Genomic DNA, 21956 nt, shown 5'->3' on the forward strand with positions numbered 1-21956 from the left:
GGGTAGGATCCAATGGGTATCTTTAAAGTATATTTCGATTCAACACTTTCACATTTTCTTCACTGTCTTTAACCTTCCAACATTGTTTATGAGCCCATCCAATCCTTTCATCAACCCATCCGAATACTTCACAGAGCCACTGGCTGGCCCTGAAATGCGAAATGAGAAAAACTGCTTGTTCTTACCGTTCAATCGGCATAAAACGAAAATGACCGTGGATAACAGCAGGTAGGGAACTCGTGTTCTGGACAAGCTGTAGGATACCTCCCTTAGTAAGAATCAGCCTCTATAATAAAAAAAAAATACACTTACTGAAAGCAGGGATATGAAACCCTTTTGTTGCAACGTATCTTACTCCGGGGTATCTTAGAAGCTTTAGGGTAAAGCTGCACTATAAAAGTTTTTGCTGAGGTGAAAGTCATCATAGTTTTTTGTTTCTTTTTTCAATGTTTTGTTTTCGCATGATAAAGCAAATGTCCTCTTGGGTAATCTATCACTTTTTGTCCCTCTGGGGAAAAGCTAATTTCAGTGTTGCCAGACGAACAACATGCAACACCGAACAAAGTATGGATGTCACAATCCTGGGTCACAATTAGCGTTCACTTGATGAATTATCTTAATCCGCCCAGCATAATACCTTTCCGCTTGTCCCCAATTGACCTTTTCGGTAAATCCCATAACCCTTTGCGAGTACACCTAAGAACTCGTCATTTTGGGTCACGCCGCTCTGCGCCGATGCGCACATCGTTTATCGAACATCGTTACTGCGTATTGCAAGTCGGCGTGACGTAAAATGACGAGTTCTCAGGTGTAATCGCAATGGGTTATGGGATTTACCGAAAAGGTGAATTCACATTGTGTGTACTGTGCACTTATACTGCCAGGTATCCTTACACTTGGAAAAATAATCACAATTTCAAAACTGAACAATATTGGGGTAAATTTTTTTTAATAGATCTTGCACATTATGACACCACATTGAATCCAATGTGACCTCAAGAAGTAAAGTTACAAGCAATTGAATAGACGAATGTCCAGTTTTAAAAGTGACAAACTGGCCTATACAAGGCGTAAAAAGATTCCAACAAGCGCATCAAAGACACAACACAGTTTCTTCAATGAGGCGTTATTTAAAGCAGTTTTTATTTCAGTTTTTACTTCTCTGTACTTTCATTTTATTTGTCAGTTCTTTTGTTTAAGTTTTCTTTTGTTCCTTTTGTTTTAAATTAAAGCCAAACGTATAAATTAGTCATTCACCACTCTCAAACCAGATGTCTAGTCCGTGGAGTTTTGAATAGGCCAGTTTGTCACTTTTAAAACTGTACATTCGTCTAATCAAATGCTTGTAACTTTGATTCTTGAAGTCACATTGGATTCAATGTGGTGTCATAATGTGCAGGATTAAATAGTGAATTAATTAAAAAACAAATTTACCCCAATATGTGTACGTCCATATCAAAACGATGCACTTGTCGGCTGCTACATGTGTCTCATTTCACATAATATCTAGGAATAAACACCAGACTCATCTCCGAAATGGAGGTCACTTCAAATCATCCCAATCACATGGTTTTAGAATTCCTATGATTGGTACACATCAGTTGTCATGTTTAATGACAAACCTTCTGCCTCTCAATGTAACATTAAATCATATTGAAACAATTTAGAGATTACATCTTTTCACAACATTATCTACAAGTTAGGTCAATCTTGCGTTTCTTTTTCGTGAGGCAGTCATAATCACGAAAACTGATTGTTCTGCATCACGGTTCTTTGATGTGATCATTTATTAATATTTCTAACAAAACATTATTATAATGTTCAATTCTAGACCTGAATAATACCAACAGCTATCACACTAATAAACTGTATATATACATACATTTCTAACATAGATTTTCGTTTTTATATCAAATTATTCATCTTTTCAACTTTTTTGTGATTATTTAAATTTTATAAACTGTGCATTTTTGTGCAAATTGAGGGCGCTATTTACATACATTTTTAATCTTAATTATCCAAATAATATGAGTTTTACATGTACCTTACATTTCATGATAAAATGTTTTTTGAAAATTCCCCTGTCATTTGTTAGTCTGTTTGCTGATACCATTTTACAAACTTTGTGTCTACACCTTGTAAAGATACACACAAGATTTTAGATAAATTGCGCCATCATTGTTCAAGTTTTCTTAATAATGAATCACTTTTACATGCCATCAAACAACCAAATTGAACATTGGAACTTTCTAGCCCTGCGGGGTAATCAAAATTTAGAAGAGATTCGGTGCTTTTGTAGCAGCTTTTTTATATGACATTTACTCAAATTGTCTCTCATTTCGTCGGGTGCATCACATACTGGTCTTTCTTGAATTTGTTTACTTTTCTGAGAAAATTGGTATATAGTTCTTTTTACGGAGCTCTTCTAATTCAACACATTACAGACCTCAATTTTTCCTAAATAATTAGTTATAAAATATCACATTTTTATCTATCTATGATATTTACAAAGTACGTATTTCACATACTGATCTATCTCGAAAAAAACACGCATTTATAGGAAATCGCAACTGAACATCTTCGTATTAAGTTTACCTTTCTATAATTTAATTAGACTATGGATTTTAGTTAATAATAGTTAATTTCCCGATATCGTTTTTAAAGTGCATTTCATACTGGTATATCTCGATAAGCTTCGAGATAGACCAGTATGTAATCTCATCACCGTTCGCGAAATCGAGATAGCCCCCAAGATAGACCAGTATGTGATGCACTTTAAATACGATATAGGGAAATTAACTATTTCACATACAGAAGTACAACTTCAGTGTAGTTTAAAGCAATATTGCATACGTAAATATAATTCAAGATTCCACTTAAATAAATTGTATGCTTTAATTTAAAACCACTTTCATGAATATCCATAATCTAATTATATTATAGAAAGATAAACTTAATACGAAGATATTCAATTGCGATTTTCTCGAAATGCGTGTTTTTCGAGATAGACCAGTATGTGATGCGTCCGACGATTTGAATGTCAATGTATCATTCAGGTCAATTAGTGATATGTAGCCAACAAAGAAACGAAAAGTCGAACGTTTCTGATTAGTGAAACATTATATCATGTCACAAAAGCTCTAAGGGACGCACCATTAGATTCTCAGGGGGGCATGGGAGTTTGGGTCAGGCAGAATTTTTTTTCCTCCGAGAGCACCAAAAATACCGAAGTATTTTTTTTTTCAATTTTGATGTAAATTTTTATACAAAGTTGGGTTGGGGTAATTTTTTATTACTTATCAGTGAGGCAAAAATTTTTAATTTTCGTCTCACTAGTGGGCAAAGTTTTTTTTTTTCGTCGCACTAGTGGGCGAAGTTTTTCTTCAAAAAACTCCCATGCCCCCCCCTGCAAATCTAATGATGCGCCCCTAAATTGGTCAGAATGCCATCTTATATTGGTTAAGAGTTGGACATACCTTATCATCTGAAAGATCCCCGTTTCGTTGTGATATTTTATTTTGCATTATCCAAGTACCAGTCGTTGTTGTAAATTGTTCTTTAAGTAAAGAAACCATTGTTCTGCTTCCGCATTTAGGAACCCGGTTGTAAACAATAAGGTGTATCTGCATGAGCAAAAATATATCTTAGTTATAACAAGTGTCCAAATGAGATATAATGTAATGTTCAATTCTGTTCAGTTGAATTAATATAAACTAGAAAAGAATTGTTAAATTCTTTGATTTTCGAATTAAACAAAAACAAATTTAATTTTTAAATTCTTTGATTTTTTAAATTAAAAAATTCTCGAGGATATGATGATGATTGACATTGTAATGCACGAAATTGCTAAAAGTTAGGATTTGGTTAAAATGCCCTTGACGGGAATACGGCAAAGTGTCGGGCCATAATGCAATTCACGCGTACCAACTTATTGGTTTGCTTATTATGCTAATTATTCACATTTACGCTGAAAATGTTCTCGTTTTCTAACATAGATACATAACGATATTTTAAATTGTATGCGCGTGTGAAGCCAATCCATGTCCTAAACCAATAGGGTCGCCCCACTTTAAATATCCATGTTTCGTGTATTCTCATGAAGTTTTTACAATTTGTCCATTTGAAACATCTGTCCAACAACGCGAACATGTCATGGGGCTGGCCTCCCAACTGTTTTCTGGGATTTAATTTGAAAAACATTATGATCAGAAATCCATATTTTGATAAGAAAAAGTGAGAGGGGTGGGGAGGTTGTCGATCAGGGTATTGCCTCTTTAATAACATAAATTCAATCATATAACAACAAAAACATCCTTAACAAATAAATGAATCATATAAACAAAATCAATTAAACACATAATAACAAAACAATGCAAATGCTTCTAACCTTTCCATTGACCTTAACACCATATTTCGCTCTGCTGGAATTATTGTTCGATTTTTCTGTCTGTGTAGGTGATAAGCTGCTGGCATCATCTGATAATAAACCTTTCTTAACAGTCTTGGGGGATGATACTGTGTTTGGAAGAAAGGTGTAAGGTGTAAATTTTAAGGCTTCTCTTTGCCACAGTTGATTAATGGCATGTAAATCTGTAGTCATTTTAAAGTAAAGTTGAACAACGATGGCGCTATTTACCTTAATTTTTGTTTGCATCTTGTTTGTAGAGGGTAGACACTTGTATAATGGTGTTAGAACATCAGAAAGAAGACTAACAAATGTCAAGGAAACTTTCAGAAACATTTCTATTATGAAATGTGTGAAATAACTCATATTATTTGGCTAATTTAAAATTTAAATTTGAACATAAATGTACAGTTTTAGAATAAGAATTACCACAAAAAAGCAGAAAAATATGAATAATTTGATATAGAATGACAATCTATGTTTAAAATAGATAAATCATAATTATATTATGTGCATATTAGTATGATAGCTGTTGGTATTGTCCAGGTCTAGAATTCAACATTGAAATAATGTTTTGTTAGAAAAAAAGGGACAAGGACTACAACTACTGCACTGGAAATTTTATTTCAGCACAGACAACAGTTGTGGAGTTACAGTCAAAAATTAGGGAAAACCAGCAACTCAAAGCAAGTAGTTATTGATTTATTGATCAAATATTGGTTTCCCTCATTTTTACTGTAACTCCACAACTGTTGTCTGTGCTGAAATAAAATTTCCAGTGCAGTAGTTGTAGTCCTTGCCCTATAATATGCATATCTTACTTGTCACCAATGTGCTATATTTTTTGAGAAAATTGCAAAAATATGTAAAAAATTGGCCAGGGGTGTAGTACCCCCTTCAGGTCTTAAATTTAAGGTAATTTATTCTTTATTACTCATGTAAAGTGCTGTTTTAAAATCAACTTTCATTATTTTTTAAACATTTTAAATGAAATGTGCCAAGGGTGGCTGAGGATTAGGGGGAATTAAGAATTTCACTATATCATTTTTAATTTTGTTAATTTTTGTTAGCAAACCTTAATGGAAATATTAATATTTAGTCTCATTTGAAAGGGAAAATGTTGCAGTTAGATATTATTAAATTGATTTTATTCTAACAAGACCCCTAGAGAGAGCTTCGGTTGTTCTCTCGCCTTGCACCACTGAGGACTCGGGTTCAAGCCCCGGCGCGGCGCAAGAACTTATGTGCACTTGGATTATCCCGATTCCATGCTCGTTCTCGCAGGTTTTCTCCGGGATCTTCTGTTTCCTCCTGCTTTCAAAAATCGGTTATTAGTTGTTTGGTTAATATCAAAAACTTCCTTCATCCAATGGAATTTGGGGAGCTGCACAGATAATTGGTGGATCTAAGTGCGGGTAGGTTTGAGATCTGATTGTGATGATTCACCTTGGCAGCAAAATTACAAACCTCTGAGATCTGGGGAAAGGCGCTATATAAACATCGGAATTTGTATTTTATTTATTTTATTTTTTTAAGAAAATGCATGTCACGAGACCACCCTGTTTGTCGTTATGCAAGAGTCAGTAATTCGAAATGTGAAGTTGCGCGATTTCATTGCATACACATTTGTTAAAAAAGTTTTGAGCCATTCACCCTAGCATAGTAAGAGTATACATTTTTGGAAAGCTGCTGACTCTAGGAATGTAGAATTACATGTATAAATCGTATAATATATCACAAAATATGCCCTAATCTTTTCAAAATATCTTTTTTTTTAATTTTCAAATTCCAATAGGCCTATGTTTATTGGGCAAATTGTACACATTTCAATTATCATGCCTAGTTATTGATATGCTTTAAAAGCATTGTATTACAAAGTACACTGGAATTACATTGTATGAAGCATTTTGTAAGGGACAAGGTATGTCTGAAGTTAACGATCACTTACAGTTGTGATGAATTTATGCTACGAAAATATCAAATCATGGAATTTTATGTTACACCCTATACATGTATGGTGAACTGTATAAACAGGGCCAATTTCCATTCCTTTTTAAAATATTGCTTCATGGGATGATGTACATGTAGGAAACATGTTCATGTTTTAAACCTGTGTTTTTGCTCACAGCATATTAGTATGTCGTACATTAAAAACGGCCAGAAATTGTGTTGCGTTACTATTTAATGACACACTGTATATTTTAAAGCAGAAATTATGTTGTATTACTATTTAATGACACCCTGTATAATTTTGTATGGCATAATATAAATTTTTTACTGTAATCTGCACCATTCAAGTCATTCTGGAGTATATTTGGGTATTAATTTGTTAACACATGGCCAAATAATGTGTACGTAAACAGTTATCTAAATTTTTTATATAAATTTGCTACAGGTTTTTGGCACAGGTTTATTTTGTGAAAGCGTCATCAATATACTATTCAAATATATCACTATTATTCCTAAAATCATTCTAGTGAAAAATAAATAGGTAAATTACATAGACAAGTTTTCAAGCACTTATCTTTTTGTTTCAACCTGCTTATATTTTGGGCAACCCTGTATATCAATTTGAAACCCAAAAGTTATTATCCCTGTATTATAAGCTATCCGAAAATATATATACTTTTACTATTGTCAGATTTATGCAAACAATGAAGTACAGCACTTTATGACATGTAAAGCGCACTGCAGACTCCGTATTGTACGTACAATACTGTACACACTAGGCCCCTATTTATTTTTTCGTGACGTCAAAAAGTATTACACGTGCAATAAATAGTATGTACCGAGAAAAAATATTTTGCTACAATCATTGGTTGCTTAATTGATACGGAGTTGCCAAATTTCTAAGAGTGGTAAATTTAATAGTGAGTGTTCGTGCGCGGAATGATGAACATCTTTAAATGTCTTCTTGTATTCAACTGTACTTGAATTATTATATAATCAATGGGAACCTTTTGAAAGTTAATAACATTAATACTAATATTAATAATATTAAAATTGTAATAATAATATAAATGGCACATTCAGTTATTATTTATTTATTTATAGATTTATAGGCGTATTAATAGTAATGCGTTTAGTTTTTAAAAAGTAATATCCGCCTTTTTTTTCTTTCTTTTTGAAATGATATACGGTACTTGTTACAAAAACAAATCAGCATGGAAATCCTTTTTTTTTTCGTCAGAGGCAGATATTTGGTCTATTCAGTGTCATAAAGCTACAAAATAGACGATCTTTTAAAATCATTTTTAAATGGCTATTTTTTTTTAACCTTATTGTTTGTATTTGTAATGTTCACACAATCTGACAATGTCCCAACCTATACCTAATATGAATCGAGCCATTTAACATATGCTTGTAGGACAACGATTTTGAATTAAACATTGTGATATTTTAATTCCCCTAGAACACCACAGCTAAGCGTCCAAAATTGTAAGTGGGTTTTCTTTTATTTTACCTCATTATTTCGCTAAAATTATTCGAAAACCCTCCTAAAGAGTTGTTGTTACTAATAAAAATTTCAAAATTTCGGACAAAGAATAACCAAATAGTTGACCGAAATCGTATATTTGCACCAATATTTGACTGAAATAGTATATTAGCATTACAGCCCCTTCGTGGCTTTATTGCAGGCCAAAGTGCTGCTAAATGTGAAACGAGATTACTTGAAATATATATTTCAGAGTTGAAAGTGTTTCAACTCTACGAAAATATTTCTGAAATATGTCTCTTTGATTGTCAAGAGGATTACGGCATCCTCAAAGCCTCTTGCTGTAATTCTCTAAAGGTGGGCGTACACGAGGCAATTTCCATTGCAAGGCCCATTACAGAAGTCGTGTTCACACAGTCGGACTTAAATCACTTATTACCGGTCTTAAATTACTTCGGTAATAGTATCGGATATAAATGGCAGTGTGAATTAGCGTCGGATATAACTATAACCGACGTAATGTGCTTTAAATCCGACAATTTGTTCACACAGTCGGACTTAAATTACGTCGGTAATAGTATCGGATATAAGTGGCAGTGTGAATGAGCGTCGGATATAAAAAGAATTACTATATCCGACGTAATGTGCTCTAAATCCGAAAATTTAAGGCTGAAGATGACCAGGGTTAAGAGCTGTTAAGACCGATCGGTAATAGTAATTACGTGTGGACATGCAGCACTATTGGGCTGTCGGATATAACTGTGAGTATATCACTCGCGGAAAATTTTAAGCAGAGTCATAGGCGTAGATCCCGGGGATGGGGGATAAATCCCCCAATATTATGCCAGGGGGATGGTCCATACAATCACCCCCCCCCCCCATGTTGACGCCTGATAATGGGTTTCTGACCAAATTAACCTCATATTTGCCCATTTTTTGCCCCCCAAAGTACAAATTGTTGCACGCTTCTTGCGCATTTATTCTACTTTTACACCATTATTTCATCAGTTTAGCTTCAAAATAGCAAAAAGTTTTCGCGCGCTTCGCGCACAATTGAACCAAAAACTTATTCTGTCGCCAAAAGGTGCTGGATTGACTATACTTGAAAAGAGGGGTCAATTGGAATGACAAGGGAACATTGGCTATCCTCAAAAAGACACGAAAAGTATTTCTGGGATAAAAAAAATAGCTTTGGGAGGAGATAGCCACGCTCTTACATGACAAGGGGGGATTCCCCATACGGTCTGGGGAGCAGATACATGCTAAGATAAAGGCACTGAAAACTCTCCATCGCACCCTCCATGATCGGGTAAAAAGTTCAGGCGCAGGAGCAATTGACCATCCTTATTGGGATGACTTACACGAGTTTCTAGGGGGGTAGCAAATGTAAACCCTCCAGAGGGCTCAGTGGGGGGGGGACAGTATGGCCCTGGAAGTAGATGGAGATGACATTTATTCAGCCATAAGCATGATAACAGAAAGGTATGTAATTGGATTTTATAAGATGATTAGGGGGTCCCAAATATACGGAAAGAAAAATAGGGGGTGTCATAAAATATTTTTGATGACCAAAATGTAGGGAGTCACAACACAACATGACTACAGATAGTGTGTTTATTTTATTCCAAAAGACTGATGCCTGTTGGGGGGAGGGTACAAACGGTGGGGGGGTCATAAAATCTTTGCTGACGAAATAGGGGAGGTCGCAATTTTATTGAAGCCGACTTTTTGTAAATTTGGGACCCCCAAGAAAAAAAAATAGCATGCTGATGGGAGTCATTGTTTGTTTTTGTCATTTTTTCAAAGTGAAGATGTCCACCATGTAGGGCCTACATGTATAAAATGCGATATAGAGCTAAGTCTACTGTAAAATGGGACTACTTTGTCAAACTAAAATAATAATAATAACAATAACAATAACAATAACAATAACAATAACAATAACAATAACAATAATAATAATAATAACACGTCGGACATACGCTGGCGAAGTTACGCAATTTATCGGATTAATTACCATAGCAAATTTTAGCAATAGGTGAAAACAATTTTGAACATATAGATTGAATACAATACTGGTCTTTTCAAAGATACTAATCTTACAGGTGCAAGTAATCATCATGATTCACCTATTGCTATGGTAGTTAATCCGATTATTACGTAACTTCGACAGCGTATAGCGCTATTGCCGACAAATGTGGACGCGCTAAGGCTGCGTTCACATAGAAGTATACTATTCGGGTATACGGTGCACGTTTTGCAGGTTCACGCGTATAGCTTAAATCGAGCAAGGCAATTTCATAGTACCGGGTCACATAAGGCTACGATCGCATAGAAGTATACTAGTCGGGTATACGATGCACGTTTTGCAGGTGGACGCGTATAGCTTAAATCGAGCAAGGTAATTTCATAGTACCGGGTCACATAAGAGCTATTCGAAAAGGCCGTATACCTGCGTTTAGTATAGTATAGTGGGAATCGCGCGTGTTCGATTTTAGTGCAGCGTATACCGTCCAAATTTTAAAAACCTAAACCATATGTGGGCAAATTCATTTTTTTAATAGATGCTTTATCTAATTCTGCACATTATGACACCTCATTGAATGCAATGTGACCTCAAGAAGTAAAGTTACAAGCATTTGATAAGACGAAGAAAATGGGTAAACTGACATACTCGCTGTTCGCTATACGAAATACGCTCATTCGATCAGGCTGAGTTCACATAGTATACTCCTATATGAACTCAGCCTGATCGAATGAGCGTATTTCGTATAGCGAATACCGTATACTTCTATGTGAACTCAGCCTAAGGGATTAGCGGAAATATTTAATTCGATCGGACATAAGCCTAGATAAAATATTACCGGTAATAAGCGCATGTGTGAACACAGCTTATATGGAGTACAATACCAATCAACTATTTAACGCGGGGTATTGATCAAAGTAAATCCACATGAATAACAATGTCAATTAAATGTCGGTAAAGGGAGTGGACAAAGTGAATGCGTTCGTTGTGGTTCCTTCTTATCTCTTTCTTCCATGATCCAATGAGAGCTGAACAGATTTCTTCAATGGATACACTCTAAATAAAATAAAAATGCCCTTTAAAAGGGAAGGCCAGCCTCAATGCAGAAGAGGTCTTGTAAATAGTTTGGGTCACCGTGAAAGGCATTTTTTAGGATCACGCTTACATCCATGTTACATGACAGTTCACCAAACCATCAATGGTGAGAACATGCACACTGAAACAGCAAAAAACATTAACTCCTATAACTCCTGTCAACTCTTTAATTCATTACTCCAAATTGTTCTGTATTTTTGTCTTTACTGCTTTTTACCCATGCTTATTATTAAAATCAAGAAATACTCTGCAGTTGTTAGTTAATTCGCTATGTAAACTCAACTTACATGCACATTTTATTTTAAAATGATTTTATATTATTTCGCAATGTATAGTTTACTATAAAGTAGATAGTGCAAGCAAGCACATGATAAAGGACTGATCATTCACTACAATCTTCACTTTTAAACTGTATTTTTTGAATGTGTTGATTGTTAGTCCGAAACTCCTGCAAAGCTATGGACATGGCATCTTACCTACTCCATTCTGTAATAGTCTGCATTGTGTATTTTCTCAGTCTTCAATCATTTTGTTGAAAGTAATTTTATGAATCAAATAAAAAAGATAGAAAGTGGCCTCACATTAGTTATGTGTCATTTTACAGTATTTATAATTTATAAAGTAAGACAATAATTTATTTATTTTCTATAAGTGCATGTCAAAATATGGTATATATTGTTCAATATTATAGCTAGCCCCTAAAAACTTTATTTTCCATCAGATTTTTCCCGTTGAAAAGACAAAACTGATGTTAAAGATAGCAATAATATCATCAATAACATTTTGAGTCAATTTTATCCATAAAACGATACAGGACAGGATAGATAATTACTTTGACTTCAATGTGGTCCATATAATGAAGATTTTGATTCTACAACATTATTAGATCTGTTATCAACATATCAATTATGCACTCACAGGCAACCAAACATCATGCTATGCGCAGTAGTCCACTGATATGACCTCGTTCCAGTGATCCTTCCCCGCTAATTACTAATTGTTGACCATGTCGTTTTTTTGATATGCTGATTGCTGAACAAGTTTATGTTTATATGTGTAGGCCTAACCTATGATAACTTTTTAAGTCATAATTAATTCAAACATAACTTTGGCAATACTCAATCGTTTTCGTTCGTTGAAACGGCAAAACATACTTTCTTTTCCTTGCAAATCGAATTAGCAGACATCAAAAACATTTCCACCACAAGAAGTAAAAAAATAATTCATACCAATAGAAGAAGGCTATAATCTTAGCTAATCTTTAGTGTACACAAATCCCATCTCAGAATTAGATACCAGCCCTATGGGCTGGCGAAAAATGCTCAATGTTGAATTTTACTTTTAAAATTTTACTCTTTTCAGTAGTAACAAGAAATGTCTTTAAAAAGACAACACCATGGATGAAATTAATTTTTCATAATAATATTTTACATTGACAAGTACTTGGAATGCTAGTAATTATTTTTGTGTAGCACATGCACAACTAACCGGGTTGGAAATGTTGTTACCACGAATACCACCAATGACATACTATAAGCTAAATTGACAAATGTGTGTTAAATAGGTCTACATTTAATTTATACTTAATTTATACTTGTACAAAGGGATCAATAGAAAATCACATCCACCGAGTTTCGATGCTCAGATGACCTTTAACAATTATAATCAAAAAGACTGATTTTTCAATCCCAGGGGTTCCCTGACTCAATTCAATCTTTATTTTCTGAATGTGTTGATTATTGTTACTAGGCCTACTAACTGCCCAGTTGCTCTACCAAAATGTATAAAACCAAAGCAACTATCTACCCCATTTACTGGTATTTACCCCCCCCCCCACTAGTATCACTCCCAATATCACTTAGTGATGGTATAAACTAACCCTAGTTAACATGGTTTTCAGTGCAGGTGCCTGGGCACCTTATACCCAGCTTGTTTCCTGTCTGGTCAGAGAATTGCTCATTATAATTGTTGAATTAGTGGTCACTTGTTGACAGCTTATCAGTAGCCTTATCAGCAGGGGTACATTTATATCATTTTTCATAGAGCAATTTTTCAAAATATTTAATGTCAAATGGTTCCTAAAAACCTTATTTGTGAATGGATTTTTATCGTCGACAAAACAAAATGTATGTTTTATATATCAATTATTCCATTAACAGCAATTTCCTAAATTTCCATCCATAAATAATCACAGAGTATCATCTGTTTACAAAATAAGTGTTTATTTTCAGATTTCCAATTAACCATTATCAGTATAGCTGTAGGGTGCCAAACGTAATAGTTATAGTCAGAAACAGGTATTTTGTCCTGTAGTCCCTGGCAACCCAGTTTGCTTGTGGTCACTCGCAAACATACACGACAGAAACCGGCTGTGAAGGAGCCTAATACACGTAAACAACTAACAACTGTTAGCTATTAAGTACATGTTTTTACTCAATACTGAAAACAAAGGTAGTTGCAACTATAGTGGTGGATAGCCATCAAGTGCATTTGATCAGGAAGATGTGAGCTCATAAGGGCAATGTCTCGGACTAAAGGTCACTGTCGATGCGAAAACATGAGGTACCACCAACAGCTATTCTATTCATTATAACGAATGGTTCCTGTACTAACTAATTCCAGCGGACGGTCTGTGGCTAGTGAGGAATCATCTTTGACCATGCGCAAATAGCGTTATCATAAATAAGCCAGCCATTCACGTTCAACCACACATACCATATTCTGGCTGGTCAGGAAGATATTTAATATCCCGAATTTATGATATGCCTACCAGTTCCATCATATAACAGATTTGCTAGAGAATATTTGTTACCATGGTTAATAAATTCGTATTTATCGTGTAATAAAATGTGGCCAAATGTATATGTGTACATACCAGTGTGTGGATCACAAGAATAATATCTTTTACGGACTTGGCTACCCAGCAAACACAAAACGTTTTCGACATCATTCGCAAAAGGTTATAAAAGGTTGTCAGAAAACGTTTAAATATCTGGTTATATAAAGGGTATATTAAGAGTATAAAACGTTTTCATAACCTTAAAAAAACATTTTTTGATAATCGACTGCTCAGCAAATAAAAATGTGTTTTTTTACAGAAAACGTTTAAATGTCGGAACATATAAATGGAATTAAAACGTTTTAATAACATTCCAAAAACATTCCATTCTTGAAAACTTGACTTGATACAAAACTTTCTAAACAGAATGGGGTTGAAAAAATATTTTGCGAAAAATATTTGCCCAAAATATTTTCATTAACGTTTTAAAAACGTTTTCATGACCTTTATATAACCCGCATTTAAATGTTATTAAAAGGTTTTGAAAAAAATATTTTAAGAGCATTTCTGTGTTTGTTGGGTTCAAATATTTCAACTTGACTTGATACAAAACTTTCTAAACAGAATGGGGTTGAAAAAATATTTTGCGAAAAATGTTTGCCCAAAATATTTTCATTAACGTTTTAAAAACGTTTTCATGACCTTTATATAACCCGCATTTAAATGTTATTAAAAGGTTTTGAAAAAAATATTTTAAGAGCATTTCTGTGTTTGTTGGGTTCAAATATTTCAACTTAATGTTATTTAAGTATTGATACAATATTTGGGAAAAAATGTTTGCAAAAATAGATTACAATAACATTTTTTGAAAAAATTTCAAAGTATTGTTCTAGTGTGTTTTCATAAAAAAACGTTTTAAAACGTTATCATGACCTTTATATAACCCGAAATTTTAATGTTATTAAAACGTTTTTACCTAAACCAAAAGCCAAAATATAACTTATTTAAAACGTTTTTAAAACCTATGTCAATATGTTATTGCCGTATGCTGGCCTATGTCATTTATAATTATAGCCATGAGGTACCACTTTTGGACCATGTCACTGTGTGCGATCAATTCCCTATATCATCATAAGTTCCCTGATTTGATAGCATGGTGACATATACTCAGTAAAAGATACTTAAGGATACGATACATGATTTACCGACAAGTGACTCATTTTGGAATGCGATTATGAATTTTGAAGAAAACGGTTTCCACAGGCTTCGATGGGAATCGAACCAAAGAGTAAAGGGCGTTGATAAAATGATTTCTCATTATTATACAGTGGCCTCAAGACAACTGTGAGAAGGAAAACTCCTATGTTAATGTTGCGACCACAGAATTAAGCAGCAAAAGAAAAAAAACAATGACAGCAAACCTAAACTACACTAGGGTTAGAGTCCCTACAAAAACATCAACTCCTGGAGCTGACACGGATTCTAAGAAATCCAATGATGGCTTGTCCTCAAAGCCGCAAGGACCGGACAAGGCTGATAGATGGAACATAGACATCATGGGGATACAGGAACATCGTATAGTCCACAAGAAACCAGTCAGATATGAGGACATCCTTGGCCAGACGCTAATTACAACTTCAGCTGTCAGAAATATAGAGCGGGTGCAGTAACTGGCGGAGTTAGCATCGTACTCAGTTCTAGTGCAAAAAGCTCACTAGCTAGCGTGACACAACACACAGACCGTATCCTGGCAGCCAACTTTCAGGGTAACCCAGTAACAACAGTAATAGTTACCTATTACCCAACTAACATGGACAATGAAGACAACATTGAAGCACACTATGACAACTTAAGAAGAGCCACTGATTCCATTCCAGCTCACAATATCCTTGTAATAGTAGGAGACTTCAATGGTAGGGTTGGAACTGGAGATGCAAATTTTACCTATCATGACACAAGCAACAAAAATGGAAAGTATATGGTAGATGTGGCAATTGAGAAAAACCTCATAATTGCTAATACCTACTTCCGAAAGAGGAATGGAAAGCTGTGGACGTACATGAGCCCAACGGGAAGCAAATATCAACTGGACTATGTTCTGATTTGGAAAAAGTGGAAGAACAGCTTGTTGAACGCTGAAGCTTATATCACCTTTTCCAGCATAGGATCTGATCATAGGATCGTATCAGCAAGGATCAGACTAAGTCTAAGAAAGAGCAAGGTTTTGTCAAGAAAGAAACACTGGAGGGTACTCTGTTCAAACAACAAGTTACAGCAGCAATACACAATTGCGGTACGCAACAGATTCTAGCCTCTAGAAGACATCAATGAAAATGCGACAGAGTAATATGAGAGATTCATAAGTGCCACTGCAGAAGCAACAGAGAAAATCATCCCTGTTAGAAAGAAAATCAGGAAGGCGTGCTTCTCAAGCGATCACAGAGTAATTACAGCAAGACAGAAATTCAAGAAGGCTTATGAGACATATCAAGAATGCACAACCGAAGACAACAGGTTCTGTTATAATCAGGCAAAGTCTAGCGGACTCTAGCGGAAGCCTATAACCAGGCAATAGAGGATGATCTCAACAACAAGCTGAGAGAAGTTGAAATGGCTCATGACAACTGTAAACACAGTCAGAGTTGGAGACTGATTAATGACATTACAGGAAAAAATTGTCAATGAGGGGCCATCTGAAAGGAGCCACTCAGATGGAAAGGGTTAACAACTGGTATCATCATTTCAAAGACCGATTAGGAAGTTCCCCAGATATAGAGGGAGAAGATGATATAATAGAACCCATTAAAATTCTCAAAAATCTCAATGTAAATAAGGCCCTTGGCCCTGATGGTATTTCACCTAAGGTTTTAAAAGAATGTTGCTGTCAAATTGCTGCTCCTTTGTGCTATATTTTAATGTCTCTCTAACTGAAGGTAAATTACCTAACCAGTGGTTGGACGCGAATGTAGTCCCTGTTTTTAAGAAATCTGATAAGCAGCTTGCCAGCAACTACAGGCCTGTTTCACTACTTTGTATATGTGGCAAGATCATGGAGCGTGCTATTTTTAATATGATTTTTCCTGTTGTTAAAAACCAAATCTACCCTCTCCAAAATGGGTTCATGAAAGGACGCTCAGCCACTACACAGTTAGTTGAAGTTTTCCATGAAGTTAATTCCATCCTGGACAATGCCGGACAGGTTGATATGATATATCTTGATTTTTCAAAAGCCTTTGACAGTGTATCTCATGAGCTTCTTATTCATAAACTTGGCTCATTTGGTATCCACTCAGATCTTTCGCACTGGCTTAGGGCTTACTTAACTGGCAGACGGCAGAGGGTCGTTGTTGATGGGGTTTATTCTGACTGGCTGCCTGTTATTTCTGGATTGCCACAGGGGTCCATCCTTGGCCCTTTGCTTTTTGTTTTATATATCAACAACCTGCCTAGCATTGTCCATCATGCAAAAGTTGCACTCTTTGCGGATGACGCAAAATGTTACATTAATGTAATGTGTTTCAGGAAGATCTTCATCATCTTGTTCAATGGAGTAATACTTGGGAATTAAATTTTCATCCCTCAAAATGCCAAGTCATTACTGTTTCAAGGAAACGTTTGTTAGTGAATTTTGATTATTTTATGAATAACACAAACCTTAGTGCAATCAAATCTGTCAGAGACCTTGGTGTTGATGTCACATCCAAACTTGATTGGAACGACCATATTAACAGATTGGTAAAAAAGTGCAATAAAAAATGGGTCTCATCATGCGCACAGTTGGTTTTAAGGCACCTGAAAAAATCACCAAAGCCCTGTATAATTCATTGATCAGGAGTGATCTTGAATTTGGTAGCTGCCTTTAGAGTGGTACATCCAGACACAATATTCAGTGTCTCGAAAGTGTTCAAAGGCGAGCTACCAAGTTCATCATGCACTATCCTGATCTGGATTATCGGGAGCGGTTGTGCCATCTGGGTATGTTACCCCTCACGCTTCGTAGAGAGCAACTTGATATTTGTTTATTTTACAAGTCCTTGTCTGACAATTACGATCTGGATGTCTACAAGTGTGTCAAGTTTTACAAGTCAGAGATTGGGCAAGACCGTCCCAACACAAGATCAACATGTGACACATTGCGCCTTAGGATCCCCTTCTGCAAAACGGAAGCTTTTAAGTCCAGTTTTTTAACCGCATTGTGCCAATTTGGACTCAGCTTCCCCTTAGTGTTAGGTCCTCTTTATCTTTTTCTGTTTTTAAAAGCAATGTGGTAAATTTTTTGCATTCTCATTTTGAGTTAAATTTTCGGCCGGCTGACATTTGTACGTGGGTTTCCGTATGCAGCTGTGCTATTTGTAGGGTGTCTTAATTAAATTTTTGATCTTGAGGTGGGATGGTCTTAGAGGTGATATGCACCTGTTCATCCCAATCCTCTACACTGGTATCTCTCCTACATGTGCTGATCCGTGGTGCGTTTTATTCACATGTATATATATATATATATATATATATATGTGTCTTTTATTCTTTTACTTTGTGCAATATTTTATCCATCTCTTATCTAATTTTGTTATTTGTTATTGTAACCAGTGTATGAAGCCAAATAAATAAAATAAAATAAAAATAAATACATATGATCTCACGATTGAGTTTGGTCCTTTTAGCCATGAAGAATATACAAAGGCAAAGACAGCAATAGCAGAAGGAAAGAGTAGCGGAGAAGACGGCATCCCACCAGAAGTCTTAAAGAGGTGTGACCTGGATGACCTGGTGCTAGGATTTTGCAACGATGCATTGCTGAAAGAAAGAATGTCTGATCAGTGGTCTATTCTTAACAAAATCCCAATACCAAAGTCAGGAGACCTAGGTCAAGGAGGTAATTACTGTGGCATTAGCCTATCCTCAATAGTGGCCAAAACCTTCAATAGGTTGATACTTAACAGGATAAGACCCAAAGTGATGGACTTCTGAGAAACAACCAGAATGGCTTCAGAGTGGGAAGAACTACTGTTAGCCACATACTGGCTCTTATATAGAAGGATAATATAAGGAGTGAAGGCCAAAAATCTACCAGCCATTATAACATTCATTGACTTCCGAAAAGCCTTCGAAACTATTCACCGAGGCAAAATGCTACAAATCCGCAGAGCCTATGGGATGCCAAAACAACTAGTGGATGCTATTGGAAGGACATACAAGAAAATCAGATCCAAAGTGATCTCCCCTGATGGAGAAACTGAGCTCTTATACATCACATCGTAGCCGGTGTTCTACAAGGAGATACCCTTGTCCCGTATCTGTTTGTGATAGTGCTCGACTATGCCTTGAGAATGGCTATAGATGGCAAGGAAGAAGCACTAGGATTCCAGCTAGAAAGGAGAAAGAGCAGAAGAGTTGGGCTAGAAGTGGTAACAGACCTAGACTTCGCTGATGATATCGCCCTGCTGTCAGAAGTAATGACACAAGATCAGTCGGAAGAGTCGGCTTAAAGATGAATGCTACCAAGACAAAGTTCATGTCTTTTAACCAAGATCAGATGAAGTGAAAGACTTCAAATATCTCGGAGCATGGATAGCTAGCACAGAGCATGATGTCAAAACACGCAAGGCAGCCGCTTGGAGAGAATGCAACAGCCTAAATAAGATCTGGAAGTCTGCTCTACCAAAGAATTTCAAACTGCGGGTCTTCAGTGCAACAGTTGGGTCTGTGTTAACGTATGGATGTGAAGCCTAGCCCAAACTCCCAAACTATCTAAAGAACTGGATGGCTGTTACACCCGTATGCTTAGGGCAATGTACAACATCCATTGGAAGCAGCACATAAGCAACAAAGAGCTGTATGGAGACCTCTCAAGGCTCTCAGAGAAGATCAGAGAAAGGAGAACACGCTTCGCTGGCCACTGCTTCAGGAGCAAGTGTGAACCTGTCATCAACCTGATAAACTGGGCACCCAAACATGGAACAAGAAACCCTGGTAGACCACCCCTCACATATGTTGATGTACTCAAGCAAGATACAGGACTGGAAGCATCTGACTTGGGAACAGCGATGCAGGACAGGTGGATATGGAGAGCTGTCGTGGTTCGGGAAAACCATCCGAAATAAGCAACAACAAAAAAGCGAACCAACGATTCCAAGCGATTTTGATTATCAGTCCCGATCTTTAGCGCTCGGCCACGGAGGCAGATGAACAGAAGAGTGTAATAATAAAAGTTAAATCTTATAATACTATCTTTAGCATTTTGTTTACATAAAAATGACGCATTTTGTAAAGATAGATTGACCGTTTTATGCATAAATAGCACGAACGTTTAGAAAAGATCTCAAACAAGTAATAAATACACTGATATGATGATGAAATTGCATAAGGAATTTGACCTTAAAATTTACGACGTCATGACATTATCAATCATTCAAAATCAACAAAAGATATTTCAACAGTATATGGTCACATTCTTTCTCTAGAGTGTTGTGAACATGTATGTGAAATAGCTTTAGCAATAGTTCACTGCATAATGGTAAAAACAGCCTTAACCTAAAAAGGGCGAGAGGTGCCATATTTACGGATTCAGGTTAAATTCAAAATTGGTATAAGACGTTTGGTTTTTGAACGATTACAAAAATTCATTTTGTCATTAAAAGAAATTGTGTCTGGCGTGAATTATTCTACATTTTTATTCCTAGGGCTCTTTGATTTCTTCAAATACTTTTATAAGGATAGAGTGAATCCCCTGGCCCTCTATAATTACGCACAAAAGATCACCTCCCCTTAAAAGTACGGTCTTAAAGATAAACGGGCAGAAAATTCTATGCATTTGCTTGAAAATATAAAATATGTGGTGTTAAATAACGTTTGCCCAAATAAAATGGCGATATCGCATCCGCCACCACCTGTAATGTGTGATATGCTCCACATCATCGCCCTCATTTTATTTTCAAATTTCTACTTTTTGCACCATTGTAATGGACACCGGGAATGGACATTGGTGTACATACATTATCTTACTCTAAACCGTTGGGGTACGACAATGTACCTCACTGTAAGTATGTTGTTTTTCAGTTTAGAACTGCTAACCGTCTATTTTGAATGGGGCTGTCAGCCTTGTATCAGGAGGGTGAAAGTGCATAGGAACAATGTCGGTAACTACGGCACGCTATTGTTCGACCTAGGCTACATCATTCGCCATTTTGTAAATATTAACGCATGATCGTTGCTTTGAAGTTTCGATTATTGATTTGTATTGAATTTATTTTGCTTCAGAAATGTGCAGGGAAATAACTTTTTACTGGATATTCAACAAATGAAATATAAAAACAACAACAAATGCTAACAAGATTTTCTTCACAAACACACATAAAACTATCAAAGCAGGTCTGAAATGTAGGTCTAACCCCTTTGCCCCCCCCCCCCCACCGAAATATTTCTAGTACTTACTGCCCCACATACAAATTAAACGTGGCTTGACATTTAAACAATGATTTAGTTTACCTGCATTTGGAACATTACTGTCCCGAATTTCGCCGCCTCTAGTAGTAGATTGGTCCACAGTGCCATGTACATTGGCTATTTGTTGACGCATCCCTATCCATGTATGCATAGACGCGGAATTCATGTAGTAAACAATTATGCATATACACACAGCCAAAAGAAATAATACAGTCCACAACCGACTCAAAAGTTTCATTTGAAATACACATAAATGCATTTTATCATAATGTGTCGAAAGTCACTTAAACTCTATGTGATCAAATAAACAAACAAATCTCCAAATCCGTGTTAAGTACAAATCTTTTAGGTCTCTAATGTTATGTACTAGTATGTATTCCCGCACATCGCTCTTGCAAGAGTGGATTTTAGGCTTGGGTTGAATGTTGCACAGCCGGGTGATTTTTGCCGCAGTGTGGCGTTTATACGGAATTGGCTCTGAAAAAGTATAAATGTTACTATACTAAGATATAAATATTTGAAGGGTAATTTTGATCAACTTTGATCAACTTTATTGATGTGAAGTTTTTGTAGAATTTTGGTTGTGTATGCGTTGATGTTGTATGCGAATTATTAAAAAAGAACATTTTCAGTGCAATATTTGTTTGCAACACACTCGACCTGGGCTCTTTGCTGTGATAGAAATGAGCTAGACGCATGCGTGGTGATAAATTTGTATAGGGATTGGGCTCGTTTGCATATGCATGAGTTCGTTGAAAAGGTTGTGGCGTCC

The 21956-nt window shown here is 35.8% G+C and overlaps 1 protein-coding gene across 1 annotated transcript in view; it reads right to left on the bottom strand.

Moving 5' to 3' along the window:
• Positions 1 to 21572, bottom strand: part of LOC140135555 (uronyl 2-sulfotransferase-like) — a 35820-nt gene extending 14248 nt beyond the window's left edge. Inside the window, exons 1-4 of the mRNA XM_072157097.1 lie at positions 21227 to 21572; positions 4388 to 4515; positions 3477 to 3623; positions 186 to 286 (exon numbers count right to left, since the gene is read on the bottom strand). Of these exons, the coding sequence (XP_072013198.1) occupies positions 186 to 286; positions 3477 to 3623; positions 4388 to 4515; positions 21227 to 21443 (593 nt within the window). The 5' untranslated portion in view covers positions 21444 to 21572. The remainder of the gene's footprint in view (positions 1 to 185; positions 287 to 3476; positions 3624 to 4387; positions 4516 to 21226) is intronic.
• Between the last annotated feature and the right edge of the window lie 384 nt (positions 21573 to 21956).

This window comes from Amphiura filiformis, chromosome 2 (assembly GCF_039555335.1).
Source record: "Amphiura filiformis chromosome 2, Afil_fr2py, whole genome shotgun sequence".
Classification (NCBI taxonomy): Eukaryota; Metazoa; Echinodermata; class Ophiuroidea; order Amphilepidida; family Amphiuridae; genus Amphiura; species Amphiura filiformis.